The following is a 13008-nucleotide window of genomic DNA, read 5'->3' on the forward strand; positions in this document are numbered from 1 at the left end:
GGGGAGAAGGGGCCTCCCCCCAGCAAATTTTTGAGCGAGAGATTTACATTGAGTGCAGCAAGTGAGCAAGCCAGGTTGTTCCGGGCAACCCCATGAAGCGGACAGTGAATAAGCAGATGTTCTATTGTTTCAGCGTCAGTCCCGCATGAACAACCAGGACTGTCCAACAAGTTAAAGCGCGCAAGGTGCGAATTGACTCCCGCATGCCCCCAGGCGCAACCAGCTGGCAAGGGCAGTTTCAACATTTCGATTCCCGTTGGCTGCCCATGGCCAAAAACCAACTCTGTCCCTCACTTTAGTGAGGAAGAGACCCTTCCCCGTTTCATGAACATTTCTAATCCACATTTCCTGCCAGAATTCTAAAACATTAAGTCGAAGAGACCTTACCATTTCTTCCACGTAAATTGGAGTAACGGTACGGTACCGGAGCAAGTGTAATCATAGCATGAGAATTAATTTGGGCATTAACTGATCTGTGTACGGAAAAAAATACTTTTCGGACAATAGGGTTCGGGGGAGCGTCCATCTTCCCCAAGTGAGATAATACCTCACTCCCTGCGGCAGGTGAAATCAAATTCCAGTGACAGCGAATTCGTTGTACAAAAATGTGCGTTTTTGGCGCAGATGTGCAACAAATCTACTGTGGACGAACATAATGAATCATCTACTATGTACTCGTACCAATTGAATGATAATTTTATAATGGAGATACCTAAGCAAGGTAAGTGCAGGAATACCTGATGTGCATTCGTCCATCGAGAACTCCAGGGCTAACCAGTCAACGCAGCGTAATTACTTAAAATGAGCATACTCTGGAATACTAGATAGGAAGCAGCATTTTAAGGCGTAACAAATTAGTGTGTGTGTCTGAACACTGGACGGAAATCGGTAATTAGGTATAATATAAAATGTTCCTAACGCTGAAGGTAAATCGAAAGGTTCTGTGATCCGTAATGAAAATGAAGCGCATATAACGCTTCATGCTAGACGTCTCGCTGTTACAGACAAGTGACGCTCAGTTACACTGGCAGCAAATCACGAGCAGAAACCTACGTGGTGCACTTACGATGGGACGCAGTCAAATTGAAAATATCAGTTCAAGTGATTCTACACCTACAGAATCGAGAAATTAATTTGACGTCTATCTGGCGAACAGCTTACACTTACAGTATTACATGTCGTTCAGCATAACTGCGATAGGCAATCTATCCCCTATATCGTGCAAGATAATGACTGCTATTATAATTATTAATGAATACACAATGTTTAAAAACTCAAGAAGATATAGCTCATAGCGTTCCAAAAATGAAATAAAATGAGAGCAATGAATGAGAATTTTAATAAAGTTTTTAATTTACAACATGACGGCCAAAAACTTGAGTTGTCAGCAAAGGAAATCTGTTGCATTTCGAAAAAAAAAAACTCAGCAGAGAACAACATAGTTTCCCAGACGTCACAAATCAGGACAGGAAGCATATTTATGGCGATATGATAGCTTGTTTCAGCGCCACGAGCTTGGCAGGCAGACTCCGTTGTGATGCTTCCATCAACTCGAGAAGCTCAAGAAAGTCTGCAAAATAATATACGTTTAAATATTACTTTTTAAAGACAACACTTCTAAAGAATAGTGTCTCTAATGTTACATATGAACCATAAATTTCTAATTTCATTTTCAAATATTAAAAAATTAATTTTAAAATTTTTTTTAACATATAAAATTCTTTTCGAAATTATTTATTCTGTCAATTGATTCATGCATTGCCTCCGACTTCACACAAGTATGTAAAATTTCAGATCAATTGGACAGGTAAAAGTGTGACAAATATCAATTATAAGATTTGTAGCTGACAAAATTATTTTTTCAATTTTTTAATATTGAAAAAATTTTTTTTACTTATTAAAATTACTATTCATTTTGTTAATTGATTCATGCATTGTCTCCAACTTTACACAAGTGTGCAAAATTTCAGATCGATAGGATAAGTAGAAGTGTGTTAAATTTTGATTATAAGATTTGTGGCACACAAACAAACAAGAAGTGAAGTTAAAGAGAAGTGTTGCAAAAAGGGGGCGCAATTTAATTAGACATACATATGTAAAACTGAACCAATATCCACGAAAAATTCGTACAATTTTCCGCTGTTACGCACTTGAAACTTACTTTTAGCTTATAAAAATTTCATATTAGAATTTAACGAAACACATTAAAAGGATCATGTTCTAATGCTTTGCCAAGTCACGCATAAGCTGAATGAAAATTATATGCAAGTAGATAAGCACTGCTAACCATTTTTGCGAGTTTCCTCCAAGAATAGCACTTGTAAGTCGAAGCCTCTCGACTCCGTGAGGGCGATTACGAACGTATCGACGTACGAAGCATCAGACGATTCTTGCACGGCCTTGCGCAATCGCAGCAATTGCTGCACTAAACTGCCTATGCATTCAGTCTCCAGCTCAAACTTCCGTAATAGGGACGCCTTCATACTCTGCTAGGGAAATGACATACAAACTATTTTAATTAAGATATGGCGTAAAAACTAGCGAACTAAGTAATGCTACAAAAGAAAGGCAATGAACATATGACTAAAATTTCAATTAAAATTGTAATCGAAACTTGGCGAGCTCAAACTCTAGATCATAAAAATGTATTGACATTGTGATGTCCCAAATTATAACTCAACTTTGAACAAAAAACTTATGGTAATACTTTGATACAATCCAACTAACCTGAAGCCACTGAAGAGCTAAGTCAGGGGACGCAGAAACAAGTCTAGCCCAAACAGTCATGAACTGGTGCGACGTGCGAGGCACCGATGGTAGAGGAAGTTTGGATTCCTCGGATTTCTGTAACGAGTCCGACGTTGCAACGAATATTTGAGGCGATGCTGATTCCTGTGTAAACTTACTGAATGATTCAGCTAATGGCTCAGACTCCACACATTTTAGCTGGGAAGACTTCGTCATTGGTTCGCATTGCGCGTCGTGCTCAGACTTACATATTCGTGAACATGAATCAGGTTCAATAAATTGTTTCTCACTGAAATTTACTGCTTTCGCTTCAGTTGTCGGAGATGTTGGTATATTAGCAATAGGCGAATTAGGGTGAGTTTCTACACGGATCACTTCGGAAGTGGAAATATTTTCATTGCTGGAGGTAGCCGCGGGATCGACCCTCTGATGACTGGTTAATGCAGCAGTATCTTGAGCTCGAGTTGAGGGAGAAATCTGCACACAGATAAATCAAACATTACGTAAAGAAAATTATAAGTATTTTGACTTCAAGGATGATTTACAAATAGGAATCATGTAAACAAATTATGATTTCCTTGGATATGAAAATTAAACGCTTTTACGAAAAATCACAATGGAAAATAGATTTGCAGGTTTTCCAATAAGCTTATTTCTTTGTCAATATAGAAGATAATTCAAGTTACGTCAATAAATGACAAATATGGGGATGACAATAAATTATAACAATAAATTTCCATCAATATTATCATTGATAATCATGTGAACTGAACTTACCATTGCTCGAGTGAACGGCGGAACTTGAGATTCTTTGTTCAATTCAATGATGTCTACTTTTGTTAGCGGCTTCTAGAAAAGAAAATCGCACGTTCGTATAACACATATTATTTTAATAAATAATCAATACGCATAAAGTATAGGTAGTTTTCAGATTACATGCAGGAATGGAAGAACTGTTAGAGCTCACAGCACTGAAGTTCGTGACAACAATGTAAACAAAGAAAACGGGATGCTAAATATAAAAGACTTCAGAAAGGAAATAAATTGTGACCAGCAGGCGAGCAATGATTTTCACCCTAGTTTACACAAGGTACTCGCAACTTGCTATGTGCACCACCTGAGATCGGTTTGCAGCAAGGATTTCAAAACTTGACTTATTTTCATGAGAACTTGGCGGCTTGGATGTCTGCTTGACTGAGGCCAGTTTCTGTTCAATTTGGCTCACATGAAACTTGGCGTCCTTATTAAATGGCTCAACTGTCAGCACCTGCACAGAAATATTAATTACTCTCCGGATTAGGACGCTGAGTAGAAATTATTACAAAAACTAATTTCTTATTGCTAATGTTATTTGGTAGGTATTTACCTAAAAATTACACAAGTCTATTTTCATAATCTATTCAATACGTACTCACAAAGATGAAATTGACTAATTTTGATTTTATTTGCTTTTCTAATCTAAATTAGAGTTTGTTACGTTGAAAATAATTAACTGGAACCAGGTAACTTCTGAACTTAAAACACAGACTTAATTTGGAACATATGCTGATTGTCCAATACATATATGGTGCAGATTTCATATCTCTGAAAAAATTGACTTATTCTACTCACAGAAATCAAATCCATTTTGTCTCGTTTCCTAATATTAAACATCATCTCTAGATTAAAATACAAATTTTCATTCATATATTAAATCTTCAGATTGAAGAATGTAATAAATATATGAGAATTATATCACCTTATTGTAGTCTTCCAATGCTAGTTGGAGTTTATCTTGGAGCAGTCTGGCCACACCACGCCTTAGGTAAGCCTTTAGGTAGTCTGGACACAATGAGATGCATACGTTGCAGTCGCGCTCAGCTGCTCTGCCACTATTAAAAGAAAACTGCTACAGTGCAAGAAACAATAGGAATACATGCTGAATTAGTAAACAAACAATTAATCTTGATCAACAGAATTTATTCACCAATTTTTATGCTGAGCATGAAAAAGCATGATCCAATATATCAAGTTCCATTCTAGATCACCTTAGAAGTGTATCATCTGAAGGATATATTAAATTCCAGACTCACTCCTCAAGCTTTATATAAGCCATGGCTCTATTGGCATAGAGGATGTGGTTACTGGAATCCAGACTGAGGCCGGTAGAGTAAACCTTGATGGCGTCAGCATATTTGCCAGCAGAAAAAAGTTCATTACCCTGGTAAAGAAAAAAAAGGAGTTTATATAAATTATAGGTTTCTGCCACTTTAGGTGCTTTGGGAAAAGTTTTTAAACTTCATTTGGTATTTGAAACACAATCTTCAACAGTGCAGATGAAAATACAATATAAAAAACTATTTTTAGGTTGACAATGAATGTCCTATAAATGTATCAGATTTGAATTTGATTGAGCAATTTGGAGCTCCCAGATCTGAACCACTTCATAAAATAATCAACTAGGGAAGATATAGGTACATAATATAGAACAATTACTGGTACATATAGCTATTTACCTAGTCATTTCAATATACATCAATCTAAGTTAATCAGAGGAATAATAAATTTTGCATAATCAGCAGAAGCTGGAGGTTCAGTTGAATATATTTGCCTTGTTTGCATCAGTTTAACCAACCAAGAAATAAATAGTCATTTATGCCCATGTCAATTTTAATCTGTCTTAGTTGAATGAAAGGGAATTTACCTCATCCTTAAGTTTTAATGCTTTAATCTTGGCTTCATCAGTAGAAGCTGGAGGTTCCGTTGAAGATATCTGCCTTGTTTGCTTAAGGTTGCTTGAAGGTGTAGAGTCTGAGGACAATGACTTTATATTTTGATTAGGAGTAAATTTGTCCACTTCTTCTGCTGCAGCATCCTGGGAAATTTAAAGTGGTTAGCAACAAAGGGAAATAAATTGAAGTAAATTGTTAAAAATATTGAGAATTAATATTTCTGCAATATATTAGTTACAACATCTAAAGAAACATCATTCAAGTTGTATGAGCTTGCAATTAGCCAAGCATTAGGCTTTTCATGATGCATAGTAATCACAAGTAATGAACAAGCTTGCAACCATACACCTATCGTTTTTACGATTAAGTAACTAATTCACATGATCAAGCAATGAATGACACTCTAATCTGAAATAAATTAAATCCCAAATGATGGATAACTCACAGCATCATACTTGTCCCAAGCTGCATAATCATATGCATTGATCTTTGACTTGCCACCAATGACAGATTTCATTGGATCTTTCTTTTCCACCTCCTCTCTTTTACCTTCTGACATAAGCAGCTCTCGAGCTTTAGAGCGAATAGGAAATTCCTGTCAGGGATAAACGATTATTGATTTGTGAGCTTCTTAATAAAATAATTTCTCTTTTTAAATTCGTTCAGAAATTATTGCATGACCATACAGTTTATATAATTCTTATCACTAGTTCTATTCATCAGTTAAGAATCAGAATTCATGTATGAATCATTGAAAAAAGTTATAAGCTTCAAATTTTCATTCATCGTGTATATTATTGTTTGAAATGCTGTTTAAAGAAACCAGTTGCATTTTAGGTCTATCTGGCAGTTTATCAGCTTCAATGAGCAACTCAATTCTTATGCACATAAATCCTTTGCCTAGAAAGAGCATATCATCTTTAACATTTGCAATTTAATAGCATTTAAATACTCTATTTCATTGTAACTTTTATTATTATTATAAATTCAACATACCTCAGAGAGGTCATGGTTCCTCTGTTGTGCACATATTTCCATCAACTTTTTGTCTTCTTCTTTAATATTTTTCTCCCACCTGTTCAAGCTTATTATGTAATCTTCAATGGCACGAGCTCCATCTCTAAATTCCTTCAATTTACTGGCATCCATTTTAATTATAATTTTCCCTAGACAGTCAAATGGTAACAGTTAGTTGAGATAGATTTGTTTCAAGTTTGAAACAAATACGTAATGTTTGAAGAGAAGTAATTTTATCAAAATCTTGGTCAAATTGATCTAAACTGCTGTTTCCAATTCAAGGCCAAAATTTAAAAATTAAGCAGGAGTTGCCATGGAAGTAAGCAGTAAACTCCTCCAGTTTCTATAGCAGTAAGAACTTTGAATAATTGATATAGTATAAATAGAAAATGACATACGTATTTTTGCCCAGAAATAGAATGATTTATGGAAATCACCCAAGAAAGGACCTTTATGCTCACAATTTTAAAAGAAGTTTCTCCAATTGCCTATGAGTTTATCCTTGATTTGACAGCTCACGTAAAGAAAAGGTGCAATACATTTTTTTAATATTTAATTTGAAACCATTATGTTAAACCTAACCTGCAAGGACTCTCGATTGTCTCCCCTGCTACAGTGACTTGGTGAGCACCAGTTTACCGAGGCATCCTGGTAGCCCGGATGTTAGGCAGACCAAGAACCTGGTATCCTGGATGTTAGGCAATACAGCAAAAGTACAGTAAAATTGAACATACTTTGAACGGCAAGTGTTAATAGTATTTCCTTCTCTGTGAGTGACGCGAACAATTAACAATCTTGGGACCTTCACTGTCTTGCCTGACATAACGTTCATGCCAATTTCTGAGGCCGATTTCTGACAGCCTAGGGTAAACGTGTTATATTCCCACACATTAAGGATGCATCGAGAAATTAAAAAATATAAAAAAATAACCGTATGCGTTACTCGAGTTCTGTTTGCTTTACGTGACTGCACTACGCGCCAGCAACGATGAAACGCCACAAAGTGTTGCCATATTTATTTAAAAGCCTTTAGAATACAAACCTACCAAATCCCTATATTCCGACGCTGTGTGTGACTAAATTCAGCACGTTGTGAGACGAATTAGGGCCGTGCTTCAAACTCTACTAATACGTAATTCCAACAACCTTGTGTTCGAATTCCGATCGTTGTGTGAGCTGTATTCGAATACAACATGGCTTTGAATTAGAACACTATTGAATATTGAACACTACTTAATTAGGCTTTTAATTAACAGCTATTAAGCTTTTAATTAAGAAAATTTCAATTTTTGCACGCAGCTTGGAACAAGCTGCATGTGTCGGAAGCAAGCAAGTTGTGTCAGAATTAGTTTTTGAAACAAGCAAGTTGTGTCGGAATTAGTTTTTATGTGTCTAAATCCATTTCTCAACTTAATCATCTATTAATTTATTTACAACTTGAAATCAGCAAATACAAGTACGGTATACTTAAAGGATTCCTAATATATTCACAGACATATTTAAAAGTCTCAAACCATAATATTCTTTCTACACAAACAGTTTATCACCATTTGGTAGAGCAAGGTCAACTATCAACTTTGACACATTTTTCGATGATCTCACTGGGTGGCATGCACTGTTTCTCTTTGGATCTCAACATTTTCCGCCAGACAGTCCAAACCTAGTGTTTTGGCAATAGTTTGGTGCGCAAAGGTATGACGTCACTATTTCAGCCATCAACGAATGCGTGGAACTAAGACAAAGTTTAATATAAAGGAAAAACTAGAGATGTGTCGGCAGAGTGGAAATCTAAGATTGGAGGTTCACTTAAAAAAAAGCATTCAAAAAACTTTCCAGGCAAGTGGCAACTAGAAACAGGTTTGCAGGTCGTCAGAAATCGGCCTCGGCATGAACGTTACCTCAGGCAACACAGAGAAAATCCCAATATTGTTAATTGTGCGCGCCACTCACGGATAAGCAAGAGGAATCTACTGAAAGAAGAGTACAACACGTTGTGCTCGGTAGAAGTTACAAGGTCGCTACTGACACCAGTAGAGACTCATCACTCACAGTCACCGATGAGCAAGGGAGATCTTGGGAAGGCTGCATAAGCTTTGCGCCCCGCATGAACGTTTCCGAGGTCACCAGTAGAGACGCGTCACTCTCCGGTGAGCAAAGGATATCTTGAGGAGGACTCACAACGTTGCAGCCGGAAAAGATGTACTCTTGATTCTGAAAAAAGTTCCATTAGATCTTGCCGATATACTCGAATGCAAAAGTCGCTTATATACGAGTTGATTAAGAGCACCTGATGTATTAGTTGTTCAGAGTTTGACCAGTTGATTCAGAGCACACCAAATTATTTTCTTTTATGGTTATAATTAATTTACTCCTTAATTGTTTTCATTATTTCTGAAAATCATACCTGAAACTGATTTGGAAGATATGCTAGCATCCAACTCCCAACCAGCTCAAATGAATGCAGATTTGATTGCATGCAATCCTGTCTCTTATACACATCTAGATGTGTATAAGAGACAGCTGTAGTAGTATGTGNAGTTCATATTTAATTTCCTCAAGAACTCAAGATTTAAACCAAATTGTTAAGTATGATAATGCTGGTATCCATGATACTTTACTGGTAACTGGTCTACTTATAGGTCTCAAAAATGAACTTGAGGGAGAGTCTAAAAAACTCTCTGCTTTGTCACTATGATGGTTAGTACCAGACTCCTGCCAAAATGTCCAGCATAACCAGCATAGTGGCAAACCAGAGCTTTTTTAGAATCAGTTCATGTTTAATTTCCTCATTTACTCAAGATTTGAACCAATTTCTTAAGTATGATAATGCTGGTATCCACTATCCAGTATACTTTACTGGTCTACTTGTAGGACTCAAAAATGAACTTGAGGGAGAGTCTAAAAAACTCTCTGCTTTGCCACTATGATAACCGGCATCAATGAGTCAACCTAAATACAACAAATATGATTATTGTTACGTTAGACATTGGAGATTTCATAGTTTAGTTGTAAACTTGCGGTCATGTCTCATGATGTCTGACACTCTGACTCACACCCTTACTGCATTATCATATATTCATTTGCCTCTAAGTCTAAAGTACAGGCAAATCTTTTTTTTGTTGTTGTTTCTCTGGTAAAATTGTAAATTTGGGGTAACAATCACTGTAACATATGCACAGCCTGCACAGGCTGACAGGCATTAGCAAATCAGTTTGTGCTTTGTGGCTCATAAATCATTCAATGGCTCTTCATGTTCATGACTCGATGACTGCTATATGGAATTCATGGCTCTAAGCCTTCAACTATTATAACATGCAACTCTAACTTTTCTATATATATAAACCAATTTTGAATATGATACAGAAGCTTCCTTTAAGTTTTAACTGCAGCTTGCAGGTAAATACAATCATTTCACAGGTAATTTTTAAAACTTGCAGGCAAAAATAGGACGTTTTTTCATTTGTCACTGAAGAAATTGGGAAAAGGCCATTGTAATTTGTAATGAGTAAAATTGGTAATAGTAATTGGAAATTGGTAAAATTAGTAAAATTTTTGTTACAACGGAATCAAATGGATTAGAGGATCCTTTCAGTTCTTCTTCTTTTCAGTGTCCACGCTGGGTCAGGCCGTCAGGGTGGACAACCGCAAGGATGACCATATGTTTAATGTTCGTAGGGACTGAGAGCTTCGTTGTTGCAGCCGGCTTAAATGTGAAGAAGTAGGCTAGCCAGAAGATGACCACTCGTTACACCTGGACTCAGCAGAAAGTTTCAGCATTAAGTGTCAATGATTATTGATTCTTGAAGGTTCTATTAGCTGGACTTCCAGTTTTGTTTACAGGTAGATCCAGGATGGTGCTCATGCACTTAATTTGCACTACAGGGACTGAGGGAAGTCCTGAGAGCTTCTGCAGTAGCTAGTTAGCCTGTCTATGTCAGAAGTTCTTCTTCTTCTTCTTCTTTTCAAGGTGTCCACGTTGGGTGGACTGAAAGCCACAGGACAGCCACAAGGATGACCGTTGGGCCTGAGAGCATGGTGGCAGGGAATTATTGTGAGTACTTATGCGTTTGCAAGAGCATCGCCCGGTCCGGCTCAGCGGGGGGGGGGANAGAGGTCATGGTTCCTCTGTTGTGCACATATTTCCATCAACTTTTTGTCTTCTTCTTTAATATTTTTCTCCCACCTGTTCAAGCTTATTATGTAATCTTCAATGGCACGAGCTCCATCTCTAAATTCCTTCAATTTACTGGCATCCATTTTAATTATAATTTTCCCTAGACAGTCAAATGGTAACAGTTAGTTGAGATAGATTTGTTTCAAGTTTGAAACAAATAATGTTTGATGAGAAGTAATTTTATCAAAATCTTGGTCAAATTGATCTAAACTGCTGCTTCCAATTCAAGGCCAAACTTTAAAAATTAAGCAGGAGTTGCCATGGAAGTAAGCAGTAAACTCCTCCAGTTTCTATAGCAGTAAGAACTTTGAATAATTGATATAGTATAAATAGAAAATGACATACGTATTTTTGCCCAGAAATAGAATGATTTATGAAAATAATCCAAGAAAGGATCTTTATGCTCACAATTTTAAAATATTTTACGGTTCTACCCAATATTATAAATTGAAAAAAATGCACAACAAATGAACAACAACTGATGAACTTAGCAAAGTCAATGATGATCTAAATAGAATATTAGGGTTCATTATACAAAACCTGTGGGCTGTGCTTTATCTAGTAGGGAAAAGTCCCACTTTATTCTGAAATATTCTAGTATCATATAATATCATAGCAGCTCTAATATATATTTTCAGTAGGTATAAAATCTTGCAGCTCTAATGTTGTGTATTTTTTATAGAAGAAATAGTGGTTAACAAACATGTCATTTCATAAAATTTGGAACTTCCACAATCCGCAGTACTTAGTAGCTACTAGTTAGTAACAGGCACTTTGCAAGCCGCGGCTGAATTTTTGGAGCCATGCTTTTATGGGTTTGCCAGCCCCCAGCCGTGATGCTATTTCTTCGAGCCGAGCTGTGAAATTTCATTTTTTCATTTTTTTCATTTTTCATTTCATTTTTTTGAGCTGTGAATTCCATATCTTGGCCATGGAAAACCATTTACCAGGAGCAAATTTATTTACAAAGTCCATGCACGTGTTACCCCAAGTCTCTAATTTTACCCTAAAACAGTCAAACGGCAACAATAACATTTGTCTTGACTGTAAGCTGAACACGCGTTAATGCAGTCTGATGTGACTGCACCTATGTATGATCTTCAATGAAACATTTAGATTGTTTTGTTTACATTAGGATGATTACAATCTGCAGGATATTTTGGCGGGAATGTTAAAGTAATGCAGATTGTGGAAGTGGAAAATTTTATGAAATGACAGGTTTGCGAAGTGCAAACAGTAATTTTTTCAATCCAACAAAAATTAGAAAAAATTAACAAAAAAATCATTAGAGCTGCAGTGTGGATTTCCAGAGGAGTAATATATTAACTGATAAACATAGCAAATTGGAAAGCATGACCTAAAAATGTGGAAAGGCCAGCATACTTCAACTTTCAGTCCATCAACATCACTGACAAGTCTCTGCAAGCTGCCACAGCTGCTTCATCGGAAAAAAACAGAGCTTACATCATCACAGTAACAAGGATCCAATCAAGGCTTGAATGCATCCAACATCACAGTCACATGAATCCAATCATCACTAGAACATGTGCAACGTCACAGCCACTGGAATCCAATCAGCGTTAGAAAGCTAGAATGGACCGCCCCTAATGCAAGCCGGAAGTTAGACCAGTTGACGAATGTTTACCACTGAGTGAGGGTGTGTAGGCCGGCCGTTCCTCCTTCTTGGGTACTGCGTTCATAGACTCCATATGACGTTGGTCATTTATAATGACCTTTGAATTGCACCATGCGGTGAAGGTGTGTTATACGATCGGTCCATAAAGAAGTGTTGATCAGTTCAAAATGACATAAGAACAGGTTCTTTTGAATAACCTATGGATTGGCACCATGCCTGAGAGCTTATGTTATGTTGGACTTCTTGGTAAGGAAAGCTGGCCTCTTTGTCCTTGTTTGTACAAGGTCAATAGAGGTGATGGATGAGCTTGACAGCATGTAAGAGAGAATTTACACATGACATGGTTAAGTTACATGCATACAGAACACAGATGACTGTATGCAGTTGCTCAGAAAAGTTGCACATGACATGATCATTGCTCCTCGTCCTCAGAACTGAGCACTAGATTCAACAGTTAAGTTAGATAGATTTATCATTTATATACATAGAATGACATAGATTATGCACGTACACAAACATATACAATATACATAGATACACTTGTACATATGTAAGATATTTTGGCGCCTATCTAAAGTTCACTGAGCCTCCCTGAATTTCAAATGAAAACAGTCAAAAATTGAAAGATTTTTCTTTGCACATCATCATTAAAGTTCCCTCCCCCCAAAAGTTCACACAGGGAGAATTGTACATTTATACATCTTAAATTAGTTTCCAAGTCT

At 36.7% G+C, this 13008-nt stretch overlaps 1 protein-coding gene across 1 annotated transcript; it reads right to left on the reverse strand.

Moving 5' to 3' along the window:
• Positions 1 to 1323: 1323 nt before the first annotated feature.
• LOC108666181 (RNA polymerase II-associated protein 3) lies at positions 1324 to 8575 on the reverse strand. Its single transcript, XM_018153006.2, has 11 exons — positions 8526 to 8575; positions 6456 to 6625; positions 5905 to 6054; positions 5432 to 5602; positions 4821 to 4948; positions 4487 to 4619; positions 3866 to 4015; positions 3526 to 3597; positions 2728 to 3225; positions 2288 to 2489; positions 1324 to 1570 (listed from the first exon to the last, which is right to left on the reverse strand). Exons 2-11 carry the CDS (start codon positions 6606 to 6608, stop codon positions 1479 to 1481), a joined length of 1749 nt encoding a protein of 582 aa, XP_018008495.1. The 5' UTR covers positions 6609 to 6625; positions 8526 to 8575; the 3' UTR covers positions 1324 to 1478.
• Between the last annotated feature and the right edge of the window lie 4433 nt (positions 8576 to 13008).

This window comes from Hyalella azteca, unplaced genomic scaffold, assembly GCF_000764305.2.
Source record: "Hyalella azteca isolate HAZT.00-mixed unplaced genomic scaffold, Hazt_2.0.2 contig16805, whole genome shotgun sequence".
Lineage (NCBI taxonomy): Eukaryota > Metazoa > Arthropoda > Malacostraca > Amphipoda > Hyalellidae > Hyalella > Hyalella azteca.